The 18,545-nt window shown below is 34.8% G+C and overlaps 1 protein-coding gene across 1 annotated transcript; it reads right to left on the minus strand.

Moving 5' to 3' along the window:
* Positions 1-455: 455 nt before the first annotated feature.
* cmtm6 (CKLF-like MARVEL transmembrane domain containing 6) lies at positions 456-15,449 on the minus strand. Its single transcript, XM_033999259.3, has 5 exons — positions 15,293-15,449; positions 14,774-14,885; positions 4,398-4,574; positions 3,565-3,663; positions 456-2,956 (listed from the first exon to the last, which is right to left on the minus strand). Coding segments are annotated over exons 1-5 (564 nt in total). The 5' UTR covers positions 15,295-15,449; the 3' UTR covers positions 456-2,782.
* Positions 15,450-18,545: the final 3,096 nt, after the last annotated feature.

Genomic DNA, 18,545 nt, shown 5'->3' on the forward strand with positions numbered 1-18,545 from the left:
AATGACCCAAAGCATACGCCGAAGTCTACTCTGGAATTGTTGAAGAAAACGAAGATAAAAGTTCTGGAGTGGTCTTCACAATCACCAGATCTTAATCCAATAGAAATGTTTGGACTGATCTGAAAAAAGTTTCACCAACAAGATGTAACATACTGGTTAATTATCATAAATATCTGAAGATGTAATAAAAGCAAAAGAACACACAAAATTCTAAAGCAGGGGTGCCAATACTTTTGTCATGAATGAATAATTTATATTAAATCAATGTGTTTGTTTTTTGAGAAGATTATTTAGGAAATTACCAGAAATTGTGTATTTTGTTTTATTAACAAGTGGTTAAAGTTTACCAAATGCTTGTCTTTAATCTAGTACCTTGAATGATGGTATAATAAGCATAGGATGCCAATACTTTTGTTTGCGACTGTACATTAAAAACAAATGCATACATTCAGGTGTCTCATAGTTACTCTTTAATACAATTAGCAGTTTGAAGACAAAAGTTAAAGAAGATCAAAAATACTCTAACTCTAAAAAACATAAACACGACATTACACAATGATTCATTTAAAAGACATTAATACCCAATACGACAGTTACCGAACAGATTTTATCTACTGTGTTTACCTAATGGTTAATACAAGAACGTTACAAAAAGGCAAAATTGGTGGGATATTCATGTACAAAAAACATTGAAAGCTAAATTCATTAAAATTACTTTTTTTTAAAATAAGTTTTGATTAATTTATTTAATCATGAAAGGCACAACAGGAATGGTACAAAACACTGTGTATTCTTGTACATGTCGATTTAACTGTATGATCTTTTGCATTCTGATAGATCTTCATAAACAATACAGTTAAACAATAAGTTGAACTTAATATAATACAGTTAAACTATAATATTGTTTTTACCTAGGGCTTGAACTTTTCGTTTTTTGTTTTCCTCGCTTTAAATGTTAATTAGTCATTGTTAAGACGCCCCTGCATCCTAATAAAGTGAAAACTACTAATTAAAGACTGGGTTTAATATTTTTTTTTTTCTTTGCTACAAATCAAGTAGATTTTAAATGCTGGACTTGACATCAGTGTACACTCCGTACTGGGTATTTTATGGTTAAAAGAAAATCTTTCAGGACAACTCTGTAAACAAGTGAAAATAACAAAAGCACAATGTTAAACTAGGCAAGTGCAAGAATGAAATGCAATTAGGATCAGTGATGAGCAATTAACGTTTAATTAGGAAACGGAATTGGCTCAAAATAAGTTTAACCCTTAGTGGTCCATTTATTCAGCGCGTCAGGTCCAATTTATTTTCACACGCGCAGTTTATTTTAGACACGCTGTTTAAAAGTATTTTTTTTCACAGTAAAACAGGTTTAAAAGGCACTGCATATCAACAGCACACTCAGTACTGCATCTCCAGCCCTGCCCCACCCCTTGTTCGCTATATTTTTCAAATACCTCTTAATAATAATACATACCGATAAATCATCTCTTGATCACTCGTTTTATCACCAAACTCCTCAATAATGCGATCCAAGTCGTTATTTTATTACTATAACATCTAAAAAAAGCTCTGCAAATGTCTGTGGTTCTTTGAGCGCTGGTTGCGGAAGCAGCTATCTTGTTTGTTTATGTCTGTGTTATCTATGTGGGTGTCGGGACTATCAGTATTCATGAGATACGCCCTTTTTTTTCGGCTTCTCTCGGCTCCTATCGGTCTCAGTCAGCCATTGAATGGTTTTCTCAGCTTTTTCCGGAGAAAAAACGACTAGAGACCTGTTTTTTGCGTCTTTTTGATGATGTCGGGCAGGGTCCGACATTGGACCGGAAAGGGTTAAAGGGACGTCATGTGATCAAAAATAAAAACCCCAAACTTCAAGCCCTAATCATTCACAATGATATAAAATACATAACTATGTTTCATGAAACCATTCTAAATAAATGTACTGTACCCCTAAATAGAAATGTATACAGCATAAAAATATAAGAGGTCCCTCATAAAAGAAAGAGAAGACTGCACACATAAGACATGATACTCACAAGTATAAAAACAAAAATAATTATACAGCTTTTATAAATGCTTCCTAATAATTTTTAAATATCATCACTAAGGGTTTTTCTCATCTTTTATGCACTAGAATTCTTGAATATTGTGAATAATGTTGTAAGTAGTTTACAAACACCAACAAATGATCTTGTACAAGTCATAAAAGAGAACAGGATAGTGGTGATGTCTGGAATTCTGACCAATAATGCTCATAGTTTATTTCTTGTTGCACAGAACGAGACACTTTTATCATTTTCTAATACAGTAGTTATAAAATGTACATTTTTACAAAAGGACAATTTTAAAAGTCAATTTGTTTTTTAATAGTTTTAGTGCATCACTCCATGTTTAACAGGTAAAATGATACAATTAACTACTTCAGGGTCTGGATGGAGGTTTAATTGGTTCAATTAAACAATTTAGCACAGGGTTGGGACAAAGACCAGGAGTGGAAGGGCCAACTTTGGTCACCCCTGATCTATATTTTAAACAAAAATAACAATAAAGGAATGGGATACAGAAACTTTTTATCTCATTGGTTGTGTTGATCCACCTCAGCCATTTTACTCCAGGACATTGCCTGCTTGAAAAAAACCATTACATAATTAGATGATACAGCTGTATCTTTCCTGCTGTAATGCAGGTATCTACTTCAATCAGTAGTGTTGGAGATAAAAAATAAAAAAGGGCAAAAAAGCATATCTTCTCCACTGAAAATGAATCCCTAACTTGCCTAAACATTATTTGCTGTATTCCCATTGGCATTCAATTTCTCTTGCTCATCTGATTCTTTATTTTCAGGGTTGGGGGTAGGCACATGGTTCTTTGGGCTCCATGGAAATCCTTTGTCCTTATAAATTAGGACAACATCGATCAAAAATGCAATAGTTGCCAAAAATCCGAAGACCTACAACAGAAGTGAGAAATTTTGTAAAACGTTTTATTTACTTAACCCTCTACTGTACATTGTATGTTTAAAAAACACATGAAATGCTTTTAAAACATAAAAATCAGAAATTATCAAAAGGTTTGACAGAAATAGAAAATTCATGTTGAAGCGAACACAGGGGTCTTATTTTAAAGCAAGACCAATAACAAAAGAAAATGTACATATCAATTGAAATGTCATAAAGCTACCAAGAAACTACACAATAATTCACTTATCCTTCTTACAATATCATAGTTGTAAATTTGCTGTCTTACTAAAAACAAATGGCACTGTACTTCTTCTGAATACAGTATGTCATTATGCCCCCAAATAAATTAAACAATTACTACATTTCTGAAAAGTAAACAGAAATTTCCCCTGTAGCCACACTGAAATATGCCAAATGCCACTGAATATGCAATGAAAAAAGTCAAAAACAATACAAATCTAATTGCCTATATGTTTTACAACAGCAATATATTGGAAAACTGCCCTTCGGTTCCTAGTCCATACAAGTTGTAACCAATCCCCCCCCTACAGGGTCACTATTCTCTATAAATAAATTAGCAAAAATGAAAACTACTTACAATAGCAGTGCTCTCCAGAGTGGTTCCATAATTGTGGGCAGCAAATACACAAGATGCAATCAGGAAGAAAACTGCTATTCCAAGAGTAAAGATAAAATCCTATGGATTGACAAAATAGGGTATAAATAAAACTCATTCAAATTCCAGGTTTATTGTACAATGTTCATTATTATCATTTTTAATCTAACAGCTGTGCTCAGGTGGATAGATCACAGGCTCCCGAGTGGAGCATCCAGTAAAGGCGCTCCGCGTGCGCCCTATAGCCTGGAGATCGCGGGTTCGAATGCAGTCTATGTCACTGCCGACTGTGACCGGGGGTTCCTAGGGAGGGCTTAGGTCGGCAGGGCAATCCACGTTTTACCACGCACCAGCGACCCCTGTGGCTGATAGGGCACCTGCGGGTCTGCAGTGGAGCCATTCAGATCTGTGTTGTCCTCCAACACTATAGGTCTGGTGGCTTCGCTGTGGATCCGCAGTGCGAAAAATGACGGATTGGCAGGAACACGTTTCGGAGGACGCGTGTTTCAGCCTCCGTTTCCTGAATCGCCGGGGGGTTGCAGCGGTGAACCGGGATAAAAATAATAATTGGGCATTCCAAATTGGGGAGAAAACCGGGGTAAAAACCATTGGCGACGACTAAATTTAAAAAAAAAAAGAAAAAAAATAGGTGGCCAGATCACGAGATATATGGCAAACAGAAACAGCTGTGTGATGGATTCCCATCCCATCGTTTTCAGTTATGTAAATTTACACAACCGTCTCCCAGTTTTCACCATCGAAGTGATTATGATCAAAGAAGCATGCTACGTATATATTGGTGGAAGAATTCTTACCACGTATGGGAGGTGGTTAATTCCGACTGACTTGAACAATGTGGTTTTAAGCAGGATCAGCAGTAAAATGGTAAAAAGGAAGGCTGTGCAGCTGACGAATTCAAAGAAGTAGAGTGGTCCACAGTCAGAGCAATTGTTGACCACCTCTTCACATATAAATGCAATGAATGACAGGAGCTGTGGAGAAACAAAAGTACATTTACTGACTAATTAGGTCAGACCTGTGCAATTCATATCGCCTGACGCCCGGGACAAGATTTGTGTGAGGAACAACAAGTTTTGCCGTTATACTTTGCCCGTCGGACAAGTACTTTTTATTTATTGTTCTGCTGCTAGAAAAGCACTATATTTCTAGAGAGCCACAGAAATTTATATTATTTAAATTTTTTGTAATTTAGCAAATAAGTGAGACTGCTTTCTTAATACATGAACCTGACATTTAAATGCAGCAATCTAGTGAAGTTACAAAAAAAAACAAAAACAAAAACAGCATAGTCACTGAGGTATTAGCGGATTAGAAAAAATCATACTGTGTAATTTATACAATTATTTCTGAGTTGACTTTGTGGTCAAGCATGTATTTGTTGGAATGTTTTTAAAAAAAAAACTGTTTAGAAGCATTTCAAGACAAACTTTCCCTGGCAAAAAATGTAATGATTTTTTTGTTCTTTCGGTTTTAGTGTTGCTAACCTAGTTTGCCATTTACCATATTTACATTTTTTTAGATTTAACTAGATTTGAACAGAAGCAATGCCAATTATGTACTGGATATGAACAATCCATCGATTTGTGAAACTATTAAAACTAGATTGACAAAATATTTTTGATAGAAATGATATAAATATACACGACTCCTCATTGTAAATACTATATTATGTAAGTATTCTACAATTCAATGAAAAGCTAAATCAAAACAACATTCAATACTGAAAATATTTTTACTGGTATGTGTAATAAAAAGGATTTAAAAAAATAAAATAAAACAACTGCAGTATATCACTCAAAGTAGAGTTTAGTGAGAATAAAAAAAACACACACACACACACAACTATAGCATATAGGCCTAACCTGGAGAAACTGATGTGCAATTGTAGTTTAATTTATATTGCTTAGTATAGCAACAAGGGACTTCTTCTCTTATAAAAGTTTACCATAGTAAAAGCATAGCAAAGTGTAACAAAACACAGTGAATGCATTGGTAAAGCATTATAAAGAACACTGAGGTATGATATAACATATTAACAAACATGGCAAATCAGGGTAAACTATAGTAAATGTATAATATGAAGCGTGGGGAAAGCTTGGTAAAACTGCAAAAAATACTGATCACAAATACCATGGTAAACTTTTTCATAGCTATTGACAGACAAAAAGTCAACTTTACAAGACACTTCATTGTTTTAGAGGTTCTTGAACGGCTCTTGTTTAGTGTTTCCATCTATGTGTGACATCAAAGAAAAAAAAGTTTTTTCCATTTTAAAACTGTTCTAGATAGGGGTGCTAGATTCCATTTAATTTAATAAAGGTTTAAACTTAAAAAAAAGGATATAGTTTAAATGTTAAAATAAAAACATTTTGAAAAGACGCAGTGTAAGGGGGGTATTATGTGTCCCCCTTGATGTGTGGACTCGACCATCAAAGGCTCCCTTTCCTTTTCAAGCCCGAACCCGGTAATTCTACAAGGTACAGTATAAGGACACAGCTTTTTTTATAGTGTTATTTATTTTTCATTAATATCAGAGGCATACTTTCACAAGCTCAATCTGCATTCCATGCCATTGCCTGTGCCATACAGGTGTGGTAAGGGCAGTATCCCTTACAGGAGTATGAGTAAGGGATACACGTGCAGATTGGATCCACAGGTTTCTGTCATCGGGGCTACTAAATGGACGAGTGTTTTCGGCATTGTGGATTTGAATTTACAGTCCACGCATCTATATATATGTGTAGTGTGGCCGGCCAGGACAACAGGTTACAGTGTAAAGAGACGTGTTGTGTTTGTATGTAATGTAATTGTGAGCCACTAAAAAAAAAAAAAAAAAAAAAAAAAAAAAAAAACTTCCTTCTTGTTGACACTTATCCTAGCAAGTTGTTACAATATATGAATATTTAATTTTATTTAAGTTAGATTTTGAATGCATGCTGTAAGCTATTGTTTAATTTCTCCATTTAGTGGTTTCTTTCTGTATATACATGCTGCTGTTCGGGGTAATGCCACGATGTGTGTTGAGGTTTGATTCTGCATTCATATGCAGGTTACATTCATGTGGAGAGTATGAGAAATAAGGATGGATACACTGTACACCTTTAATAGCTGCTTGGCTGGGTGATGTTAACTATGGAGCGCCATTTGTGCCAAAACTATTTAATTTGTCAATTAATTTGTCAATTTGTTTGTCAATTCTTTTGGCAATTCATGAATTGGTCAATTTGTCCATACATTTATCAATTCATACAGTAATTATTATTATTATTTGTTTTTTCTTAGCTGACGCCCTTATCCAGGGCGACTTACAATTGTTGCAAGATATCACATTATTTTTACATACAATTACCCATTTATACAGTTGGGTTTTTACTGGAGCAATCTAGGTAAAGTACCTTGCTCAAGGGTCCAGAGCCCTAACCACTACTCCACACTGTGCACAAAAAGTGCCTCCTATTTTCTGTTCTGAATGCCCCTTTATCTAATCTCCATTTGTGACCCCTGGTCCTTGTTTCTTTTTTTCAGGTAGAAAAAGTCCCCTGGGTCGACATTGTCAATACCTTTTAGAATTTTGAATGCTTGAATCAGAACACCGCATAGTCTTCTTTGCAGACCGATTAATCAACTAAAGAGTTGATCACAGATTTCTTTTTTTTTTTTTTTTACAATTTAATTGTGCAGAATTTTATTTTTGTATATAAAATAAAATCAGCCAATGGAAGATCTGCATTTTCTCTTTAATCATAAACATGTGAGCGGAGGCGGGACATAAATATGCTAGGGCAAGGTGTAAGAATAGCTGAATTCCACGCGATAGCTTATTATCGAGACCGTTATTGAAAATTATATAGAGAACTTTGAAGTAATATTTTGAATTGCTTTTTACAAATTAAAAAAAAAATGTCGTAAGACAACAGAGACATTATAGTCAATTTGGTACAAATCAATTTTCAAGAAAAACTTTCTCAGAAAAAATTGAGGTATACACCACAAATACCTCTGATTTCTGACTACGACAGCATGTTAAGCAGTCACTTGTCAATAGCCACAGTATACTCGGGTACCTGTAACAGGGTTAGCAACTAACAATATACCTTTTGAAACTTGCTAGTCCTTATGTGAAGTGCCTAAGTTGGAATCAACAACAACAGTTGGGGGTCCCTAAAAATAGGCTTAGATTATAAATTTAGATTTTTTTTTTTTATTTTTTTTTTAACAAAGCACATTCGTAAACACTCAGATCGACCAATCACCTGTTTGCACCTCGTTACTGAGCAACTACTTTACTGAATAAATTCTCTCAGCTGTGTTACCTTCTGAAATTGACACAGATGACACAAGTAAAATGTTTATTTCATTGTACACTACATGTGTTGTTATTTACAAAAATGCTGGATGGCTATGAATTACTATCTACAATAATTAATGTACTCACGTACACATGCGGTCTTCACTAAAGTCCCAATTTAAAGACAGTACGTTTCACTGTAGCCCTCGGGATGAAATTGTTAACTAGTTTGCTATTTTTTTTTAAATTATCAGTGAGAGCAAACTGCTTCAGCAAGTACAGTAGAATCTGCCAGAACTGACAGACGCTGTATCTACTAGGTTTACATATTAATAAGAGTATTACAAATACAAAAGAAAAACGAGGGAATTGCAGATCTTTTCAAGAAAGCTGGGAGACTTTGTATAAATGGATTTTATATTTTCAAATGCTGCAATAACAGTTGTGCTTGTGAAGCATCCACACTGTAATTTGACATAACAGGTGGTTTATTTGCACTATGCGGGACCTTATTTTCCTCCATTGGTGCTTGAGCCCCGGAGCGCTCACGGAATCACTGCCTGTGCACCTATTATCAGTGATTAAAGCCTGGTTTTCAAACTAACTGATCATCGCTCACCAATACTGTATTGGTATAAGAAAAGTGTGTTTTAAAAAAGTAATTTCAGCTTCCAATCACTTAAAATATGCTGACGATAATGTAAACAACACCAAGCTACAGACAGAGAGTCCCAACTCAACTTTATTATGAATATATTGTGTTATTATGTTTTAAGCAACATACTACGATAATGTTCATTATGGTAATTGTTTGTTTATTAGTTTTACAATATTTAGTAAAACGTGACCTATTGTTTGACCTCGTTAGTGCAACCGGCCCCCTTTGCTATTGACATCTTCAGGTCAGGGTCATAACCCAGTATTATCTCCTTATTTTTGTAAAATGACTTTACACTAACTTCAAAAGATCCAACGTGTTTCAGTAAATTCAAACCATAAACTTCGCACCCCACGCAGAGGGAGAACACAAACATAAAACGTCATTAATTGAGGTTGGTATTGCAGGGGAGATGAAGGGAGGTTTCAGTTCCGACTGACTGTTTTCTAAGCATTATTTGTGAATGCTTATTCACCACTGCTACACCCCGTTAGAAAATTGATTTCCCTGCATTTTTTTAATGCAAGACTAAACGTGAGAGTATATGTGTACATTTGTTTTAAGTACTTGCCCAGAGGATTACTGAGACACAGACATCAACTCGTCCTCATCAGATTTAATTCGCCTCGGTCGAGCGGTTGTTTCTAAACCTACTGTAACAAGATTCCGAACTGCTTAACCTCTTCGGTGCCTCAGGTTCTGCTAGATGCAGAAGTACAGGAAGCCAAGTACGTAGCTGTAATGGTAGATTAAATAACCGATGTTGGAAACGCAGCTCAGCTGTCTTGTCTTTTCATTTACTAGTATGTGACTGACAGTGAACCGAAATAATGGTTGTTCTGTAAAAATGTGTTACATTTACTAAAATAATAATAATAATAATAATAATAATAATAATACTTTTAAAAAGACCAAATTCCCATTGGGCTTATTTATTTATTTATTTATTTATTTTTTAGATTATTTAGTATTACTATGCTAGCCAGGCTCTATAATATTGTTAACTTTATAAAAACTGCTTTATAAAAATCTACCAATTAATCAACTAATGTCCATAAATTAACCGGTCAAAAATTTTAATCAATATTTATATATATGCGTTTTATTTTATTGTCACACATTAACATTATTGTTGTCTTAAATATGTTTTGCAAAAAGTCTGTAGCCTGTTTATTTTTACCACTCTGAGAAATTATTTATGAAACAGTAACTTTATTTATGGAGCCATAATTAAACAGGTTTGTTGTTTGGCCAGCTAAGAATGCATTTTTTGTCAGAACCTTTAAAAAAAACATGCTAATAAATTCAGTTAATTATTTTGGTTAAAATAAGGGGCACGAGGTAAACTGATTTTCTAAATTGCATTTCATTTTTAATTTATTTATCTATTTAAACAAATTAGAATGTAACCTAATTGTCAGTGTCCAGTCAACAGCATACAATATGTTAAAATAGGTCATAGGGACAGTAAGTCAGATCTGTTCAAGACCTTAACTCTCACAAATAGGCCACCAGTTCTCAATCTGTGGGCTGACATAAGTACGTCATTAAAAAAAACAGACTGCAATGAGTAACCATCTTCCTGTGAGTACACAGCAAAGTGTACTAACTAATAACCACAGTCTCTAGCAAATTAAACTAATGAATATGCAGTACGTGGATTTGACCCTGTGAATATGGTGTAGAGACATTCCTTGATGATCACTGCCTCTAATTCCATCAGTGAAATTGGACAAATGTAACAGTGACTGTGGACCTTTCTGAAAAACAGACAAGCTCAAAACCAGTTTAATGGCAGATGTTGAAGAAAATGCTAATAACTCAATATCGGAACCCAGAACTACTCAGGATGATTGCAAACACCAAGACGGGTAAGAATATAACTGTCTCTGGGTCCCTTCCTGTTGTCAGGAGATGTGAAGCCTTTAAGACTTTTTTCACTGAACAACTGACTAGCAAACTGGTGTGCCTCTGAGAATCTGGGTTTTATTGACAATTGTGATAGTGAGTTCTTGGGTTCATTTAGATTGGTAGAAAACTTTGAGAATTATTGTAAATGCCTTTGACTAGGTATGTCTTCAGGAGAACTGACTCACACGCCTCAGTCATGTGGACAGACTCCACAATTGAAGCATTTAATCTATACAATTGAAGTAGTGTCAGTTCCCCTTTATGAACCAACAGCTTCCCCCTGGAGCTCTTGTCTGAAAATTTAGTTAAAGTTATGAATTTATCACACACTGTCAACTTACCGTGCACTGCACAAACTATGCTTCGTCTTGGCTTACTTAATACAAGATCTTTGGCAAAGAAGTCAGTTTTAATTAATGATTTTATTCTTGAAACAAATTTAGAAATGTTTACTTTAGTTGAGACGTGGTTGAAGCAAGACAAAAATGCATCCCTGGTAGATGCCTGTCCTTCTGGTTTTTTCTTCTATCAGAAAACGCGTCTTAAGGGACAAGGTGTGGTATTTCAACAATTTTTGGTAATGAGTTTAATTTTTGCAATGAAAAAACAGAGGTTTGTACATCATTTGAAATCCTATCTTTTATGTTTCATGGCCTATTTTGGCCAAACTCTTTTCTATCTGAATTCAGTGAGTTTTTATCAACAATTATTGTCAAACATGATAGAATCTTACTTTTAGGTGATTTTAATGTACATGTTGATGTCACTAGAGATCCTCTTAGTAGAGATTTACTGGCATTGCTTAAGTCCTTGGGTTTTATTCAACATGTTACTGGTCCTACTCATATTCATGGCCATACCTTGGACTTGGTTTTCTCTCGTGGTCTAATTATTCAGAATCTGTCCATCAATGATCTAACGATTTCAGATCACTATGCGGTTGTCTTTGATATGCTATTACCCAACCCTATGAAACAGCCACCATGCTGTATTAAAACTAGATCTCTAAATTTATCAACTTCTAAAAAGTTCCTGGAAGCTTTGTCTGTTTTAGATTGTACTCATTCTGGAGCGGTCGGAGAGATGATAGAGAAGTATAATGCCACTCTGACAAACACCTTGGATACTATTGCATAGGGCTGTATTAGCAGGTTTGAAGGTTCGAAGGTTCGTTCGCCAGCCAGGAATTCGAAGATTGTTTTAAACCTTCGAAGGTTCGTCAGACGCCATTCCCGCACTGCGTGTGTGTGTGGTGCTTTTTTTTCTGTTAACAGAAATCGTTTGACAATGTGTGAATACTATAAATCACATATTAAATGTCACATGCAAAATCCAATCTTTTTATTACTTAAACAAAAGTTGTTGTATTAAAATCAAATCAAATCGTAGCAACTCTATATGGCGCCGCTGCCATGTATGGAGCAGGGTATAGTATCCAAAGCACTGGGGCGGTACCTATAGCTGTTGTAGTGCTTCAGTAAAATATGTACTGAGTACCTAGTGTACAAGACAGTGTAAAAGAAGTGCTATGGTAGAATATGTTTGAAACATATACAAAATATACGCTAACACAAATAACTTTAATTTCGGAAAAACTGAGCACCGTCTGTCCCTCCCCCCTCCAGCTCGTGTTAATCAGAGGCAAATTTCTTCATTCAACATCTCGACAGCAAAGCGCTGTATAGCTTAAGCTGTTTTGAAAGAAATGTCTCAATACCCCTCTGCTGTTTGGGATTTTTTTAGTTAAATGCCCAGACGACCAAAAAAAAAAGTTGAATGCAAACTGTGCAAGCGTCTCGTATCATGGAGGTATAACCAATCTCTGGGGTCACTTGACAATCGTAAATTCATATTATTATTATTATTATCATTATTATCATTATTATTATTATTAATAATAATAATAATAATAATAATAATAATAATAATAATAATAATAATAATAATAATAATAATAATATTTTTAGTAGTAGTTAAATGTGACTGATTACCTGCTTTGAACGGTGACTGTTAAATTAAGTTTGTTTTGCCTCAGTCCGCTGCAGTTAGTGCTGCTGGAATTCAAGCTTACGCACAAGCAGCATCAATTACGTGCAAATAAACAACGTGTATTTTATTTTCATTTAAATTATAAAAACATGATTACTGTTCTATATATAATTTATCTTTAAACTACATATGAATGTTTTATTCCATTTATATCAACAAGTAGCTATGGTGACGTCACCAGTAAATTATGCAAATGAGTACCATCGAAGGTTCGAACCTTCCTTCGGTAATGTGTTCCGAACCTTCAAAAGTCAAAATGTACCCTTTGTTGCAGCCCTACTATTGCACCCTATAAACTTAATTAACTGTCTACAAAAAGATTCTCTCCTTAGTTCAATGATACAACACATATACACAAACGTAGAAACTAGAACGCAGATGGAGAGCTACCTGATTTCAGGTTCATTATCCAACATGGAAAGATAATCTTTCAAAAAACAGGGCTGCGTTGTCTCTAGATAGATCGGTCTATTATTCTGATCTTATTGACAAAAACATGAATAACCCAAGATTTCTCTTTCAGTCCATAACAAAATTAATAAATCCAGTATTGCAGTGAGTTACACAAAATACTCCTCTAAGCTGTGATAAGTTTATGAATCGCTTCAATAAAAAAAAGTGTTTGACATCAGCTGAGCAACTGTACACCAAATAGAGAGAGACATGTCAACTGACAAAAATAATGATGCAAATATTCTTGGTCTGTCTGAATCTCATCAAACCTTAGAGCATTTTTTATTGACGCTTAAACAAGAGCTGGGCATCATAGTTAAATACAAAACTCACAACATGTACATTAGTTCCCATTCCTACTAAACTTTTAAAAGAAGTATATCCAAAAATAAATACCACTGTTTTAAATATTAACAGCTCTCTTTCATCATTTTTTATTCCTAATTCGTTCAAGACAGCAGTAAAAAAAACCTTTGCTCAAGAAGCCCACCCTCTATCCCAATGTGCTTAATAACTACAGGCCTGTATCCAATCTTCCTTTTTTCTATCCAAGGTGTTAGAAAGAGTGGTGGTGGAGCAACTTAACAGATTTCTTGCTACACAGAATATTGCTGAGAAATTTTGGTTTTAAGCTGTATCATAGCACTGAGATGGTACTAATTCGAGTGAAAAATTATGTGTTGTGGTTCTCTGACATGGGCTCCACTTGTTTTACTGGATTTAAGTGCAGCTATTGCACCGAAATTACAGAATGACCTGCCCAGTACTGTTAGAGAAGCTCCTTCGATTGATGTTTTTAAATCTCAATTAAAAACACATTTTTATAGCCTGGCGTACCCAGTTATCTAAAATGCTATTCTCTCCTCTCTATAGGGCATATTTTACTATTTAGCATTATTTGACTTTTAACATTTATTTTAAATACTTTTGACTGTTTTATGGGTGTTCTTTTTATTATTACAATTACTGTTATTTGTTTTTTCTTTCTTTTTATCGTCATGTAAAGTGCTTTGTGGCGGCCCTCGTTAAAGACGCTATACAAAAATAAAGATTGATTGATAAAATACTAATGGAAACATAACAAAAGGCACTGATGCACCTCCCAGCTACCTCCACCTATTAAAATCCTTCTGATCTGCTGTCTTGCTCAGCATGACTGGAACTGTATTGCAACAGGGAGATGCAGCTTTACATGTCAGGGATTCCAGCAACACAAAATAATCAGTCCATCTTTCTCCTTGAAGAAGGGCACAGTTTTGGTTGTACGGCACGGTTGTGATATTCATACTGCACCGCGTATGAACCAAATTTGTCCCTGAATGTCTAGTTTACAGTCCTTTTAAATGCCCCAAAGTATTCCACTGTATTGTTTCACAGTACAACTTTTAATATCAAATTACAATAACCACTTACATTAGACCGAGTTGTTAACGTTCGCAATTTAGGCGATATTGTGTCAAATTTTCTGAATAGAAACTTTATGTTGTAATTTATTTAACAGACAAAAGCTGTCGAAGCTACAAACTTTCCTGCTCTGATGTTGACTTTATGCTAGCTACCGTTTACAATTGCAATGTAATCATAAACCTGTTTTTTTCCAGACAAAACTAGTCTCTGTATTTCAAGCACAATACATATGTATACACGCCAGTGTCAATGTTATTAATTAATTAATTTATTTATTTATTTATTTATTGCGCATTTGTATTACTATAACAATATAGGCTATGCAATATTCATAATAAAAAAAGAAAGATCTACGTTTATTTATTTATTTACATCACAGCGTCATAAAACAATATACTACTTACCACTTCTAGAATTTTAATCACAAGCCTTTTTTTGTCCACATGATCATCTGTTAGCCACTTCTTCGATGGTACTGGTTCTGTAGTATTACAGTATACTTTGGGTGCATCCATCCTGTCAGCAACCACATTGAAAATGATATTACAATGTAAAAAATAAAAAATAAAAAAGAAAGAAAGAAATGATGTTAAAGAACCGACAAAGACATGTTCTCAAAATGGTCACCTTTAGTGAAACCGAAACTGAATCTTTTGTCCTTGCAAAAATAACCGTCATCAAAACTTTACACAATACTTAAATAAAGGGATTCGTTAAAATACTTTTCCTCAGATATACTAGTACGATAACGACAGCGTTCTTAAGCCCATCCAGTCTTATTATAAAAGAAACACAGCCAATACTATTTACGTTAACCTTTACTACTATATGCTACTATATATACTGTATCATCTGGTCTCAAAAAATGAAAATGCAAGACAATTTACTGAATATCATACATAAACTAAAAGAAAATTGCTTACATTTCTGATTTTGATGGTTATATAGACTGCTGCGACAAGTTTCTTAATTGCTTCTCGAAGTTGTCTTGTGTAGCCCAGACGGTTATATAAAAACGTAATTCCCCTTTGAGCTGCTTCCGCAAAATGATAGAGGGTGTGTCGGTTAGGCAGCATCTAAACTCGTCTATTTATGAGGCCTTGGCATGACGCATGCCATTGTCCAGAAAAAGAAAAACAAAATACTTCAAATATGTGTCACTTAACCAAATAATTAATAACGGCATTGATATATGTCGGCAAATACTAAACCCCACTTTGCTGTTTCCACAAAACAACGCAGGAAATATCGGTTAACTCTTTCACAGGAAGGCCTGAAAAAAAAAAGAAAAAAGAAAAAGTGTGGTTTTGTGAACACGTTTAAATGACAGTAGCTCAAAACAATATAGAGCAGATATTTCGCCGGAAGACAGTTATTGCTTTTTTAATATTTATTGTTACAAAAAGTAGAACAATTCTGCCCTGTATTCACGAGGGGGGGGGGGGGGGGGGGGGGCTGCTTTACAGGTGCTTGCTCGGTTTAAATAATATGGTGTGCTAAAGTATTGTTGCATTGTTGGCTACGTAGACAGGATGGTGAACTTCCTTTTGAGTATAGGACAGTACAACATACCACACAGCTCTGACTGGTATACAGTATAAAACAAACACTGTCATTTTATCTACTGGCATGTACAAATCAAAATCAATGTTTCTGACAAGCTGTGGTATTGTTTCCACTGGTACTGCTACTTGAATCTGACTTTTACAAGTTATTAATTTAATTCATGCACGATTATAATGTAAGCCTACTTGGTAACAAGTATTATTCCCTTGTTTTCCTACTTTGTTGGTTTCAAATTACATTTGAAAATCATTCTAGGGGGTTAAGGGGGTAAAACAAAAACAAAGCATTCCCCTTACGGAAATATCCTATAGGAGTACTATTTAAAAAAAAAAGAATCTATAGGAAATCCTATAGATAGTCCTATAGTAAATTGGGCACAAGTACTATAGAATATCCTATAGCACTGTCCTAAAGGGTCCTGAAGGATTCAACTTTAGGATGTATTACTTTTATAACACTTCACATTGGTACATACATTGATTGGTAAATAACATTGTTGCAAATAGAGGGAGTGTAGACTTTTGATGACAACTTTATGAGAACAGATTACAAACCACTCAAAAATGACAGAAGATTATTATTATTATTATTATTATTTTAAATTGGTCACAATACAGTTAAAATTTTCAATATTCAAAGAGCACATACAGTTCAGTACATTGTATGTGTGTGAAGAAGTGTGCATGTGTGTATTCTGCAAAACCTATGCTTAAAGATTTAAACACTATCTAAAAATGGAGGGAATGTTAAAATAGTTGATAACCCTTTAGTTTAGGGGCTGCAAATGACAAATGATTAATAAACAATAATAAATGATTAATACCTAATATAATATTTACAATTATATTTATAATATTATATTTATTTGTTGGAAAAATATACTGGCACGGAGAGAACAAAAGAATACATTGCATATTACAGGTAGATTTGTTTCAATGCTTTTTTTTAAGGATCCCCAGTAAAGCTAGCTTGATAGTAAGGCATATCAAAGTCACATTGATGTAAAAGCAATATTTGTTTCCCTGTGACAAAACTATTTAATGCTCGAACTGCCAGATTTTCACGTGGGTCACTGTGACCCATACATTTTTAAATTGCTTCGTTATGAAAATTAAAGACATACTATCGGATACAACTGATAAGTTTTATTCATGAACATCTTATCTAACATTTGCATCGCAGAAACACCGTATAAAAAAACACGTGTGCTAGGAAAGGGGGCGGGTCTTGTTTGCTGCATTTACAAAAAAAAAAAAAAATAGAATATCTTACGTTATATTAAAAAGAGACATGTATTGTAATGCATGGGTCACATTGACCCACGTGGCGGTTCTAGGTAGAACTGTTTATAACTTTATAATTTTTGCGATTCTGGCTATCAAACACCGTCTGGATATTTAATTCATATATTTAGGAAAACTCAAAAAACGGACATACACATACGATTTACAACGGAAAAGTAATAAACATTTTAAATCCAAAATGTGCCAAATTGACCCACATGGCGGTTCTAGTGTTAAATACTTGGCGCATTAAACTGCACATAGGCCTGGACCAAATCAAAACTTTGACCCACCCGCTAATCACAAATGACAAACCCAGTATTAATGGCAGATTCCCGCTGGGGTAGAAGGAATAACCTGACAAACAAAAAAGCTGCCATCAATAGCTGTTTTGTAATTTGTGATTAGCGAGTAGGTTTTGAGTTTTGAGTAAGTTTTGATTTGGTCCAGGACATAGTTTGATTATGCTATGTGGAATTTTCATTTTCTTAAAAAGTCTAAATGGAATATGTATTTCTACTAATATGACTACTGCTAGTCCTACAACAACAACAAAAACACAATTCAAAACAGTAAACTATTCGTTCTTAAAACTGGGCTTATGGATCGTCACGCACTGGCGGAGCTGCTGGAGGCACTGGATATTATTATTATTATTATTTATTTATTTATTTCTTAGCAGACACCCTTATCCAGGGCGACTTACAGTCATAAACAAAAATACATTTCAAGAATCACAGTACAAGTATTAATACAATTAAAAGCAAGATAAAATACAATGACTTTGGTTATAGTAAGTACAAGTATATAACAAAATACGATTCAATAACGGAGCAGATAACAGTGTCAGTGATAGTTGCATCAGGATATAATTTAATACAAAATACTACAGATTAAATAACACTTGTGACAGATTACAGTACTCTAAAGTGCAGGATTAAATGCAGTAAAATAGGGAGCAGATAAGAGCAAGTAAGCACATTAAGGAAGAGTGATAAAGTGTCCAGAGGGAAAAGAGGAGTTCTACAGGTGCTGTCTGAAGAGGTGAGTCTTGAGGAGGCGCCAGAAGGTGGTCAGGGACTGGGCAGTCCTGACATCTGTAGGAAGGTCATTCCACCACTGCAGGGCGAGGGTGGAGAAGGAGCGGGCTCTGGAGGCAGGGGAGCGTAGAGGAGGTACAGCCAGTCTTCTAGTGCAGGTGGAGCGGAGAGGTTGAGTGGGGGTGTAGGGAGAGATGAGGGTCTGGAGGTAGTTGGGTGCAGTCTGGTCAAGGCATCTGTAGGCGAGTACAAGAGTTTTGAACTGGATGTGAGCGGTGATCGGGAGC

The sequence above is a fragment of the Acipenser ruthenus genome, chromosome 4, assembly GCF_902713425.1.
Source record: "Acipenser ruthenus chromosome 4, fAciRut3.2 maternal haplotype, whole genome shotgun sequence".
Lineage (NCBI taxonomy): Eukaryota > Metazoa > Chordata > Actinopteri > Acipenseriformes > Acipenseridae > Acipenser > Acipenser ruthenus.

Excerpts from the sequence above, each read along its gene's own strand:
- cmtm6 (XM_033999259.3), bottom strand. Across the intron at positions 4,575-14,773 it reads TGATTAAAATTCTAGAAGTG|CTCCTGTCATTCATTGCATT; the intron begins GTAAGTAGTATA and ends GTTTCTCCACAG. Across the intron at positions 3,664-4,397 it reads TTAACCACCTCCCATACGTG|GATTTTATCTTTACTCTTGG; the intron begins GTAAGAATTCTT and ends GTCAATCCATAG.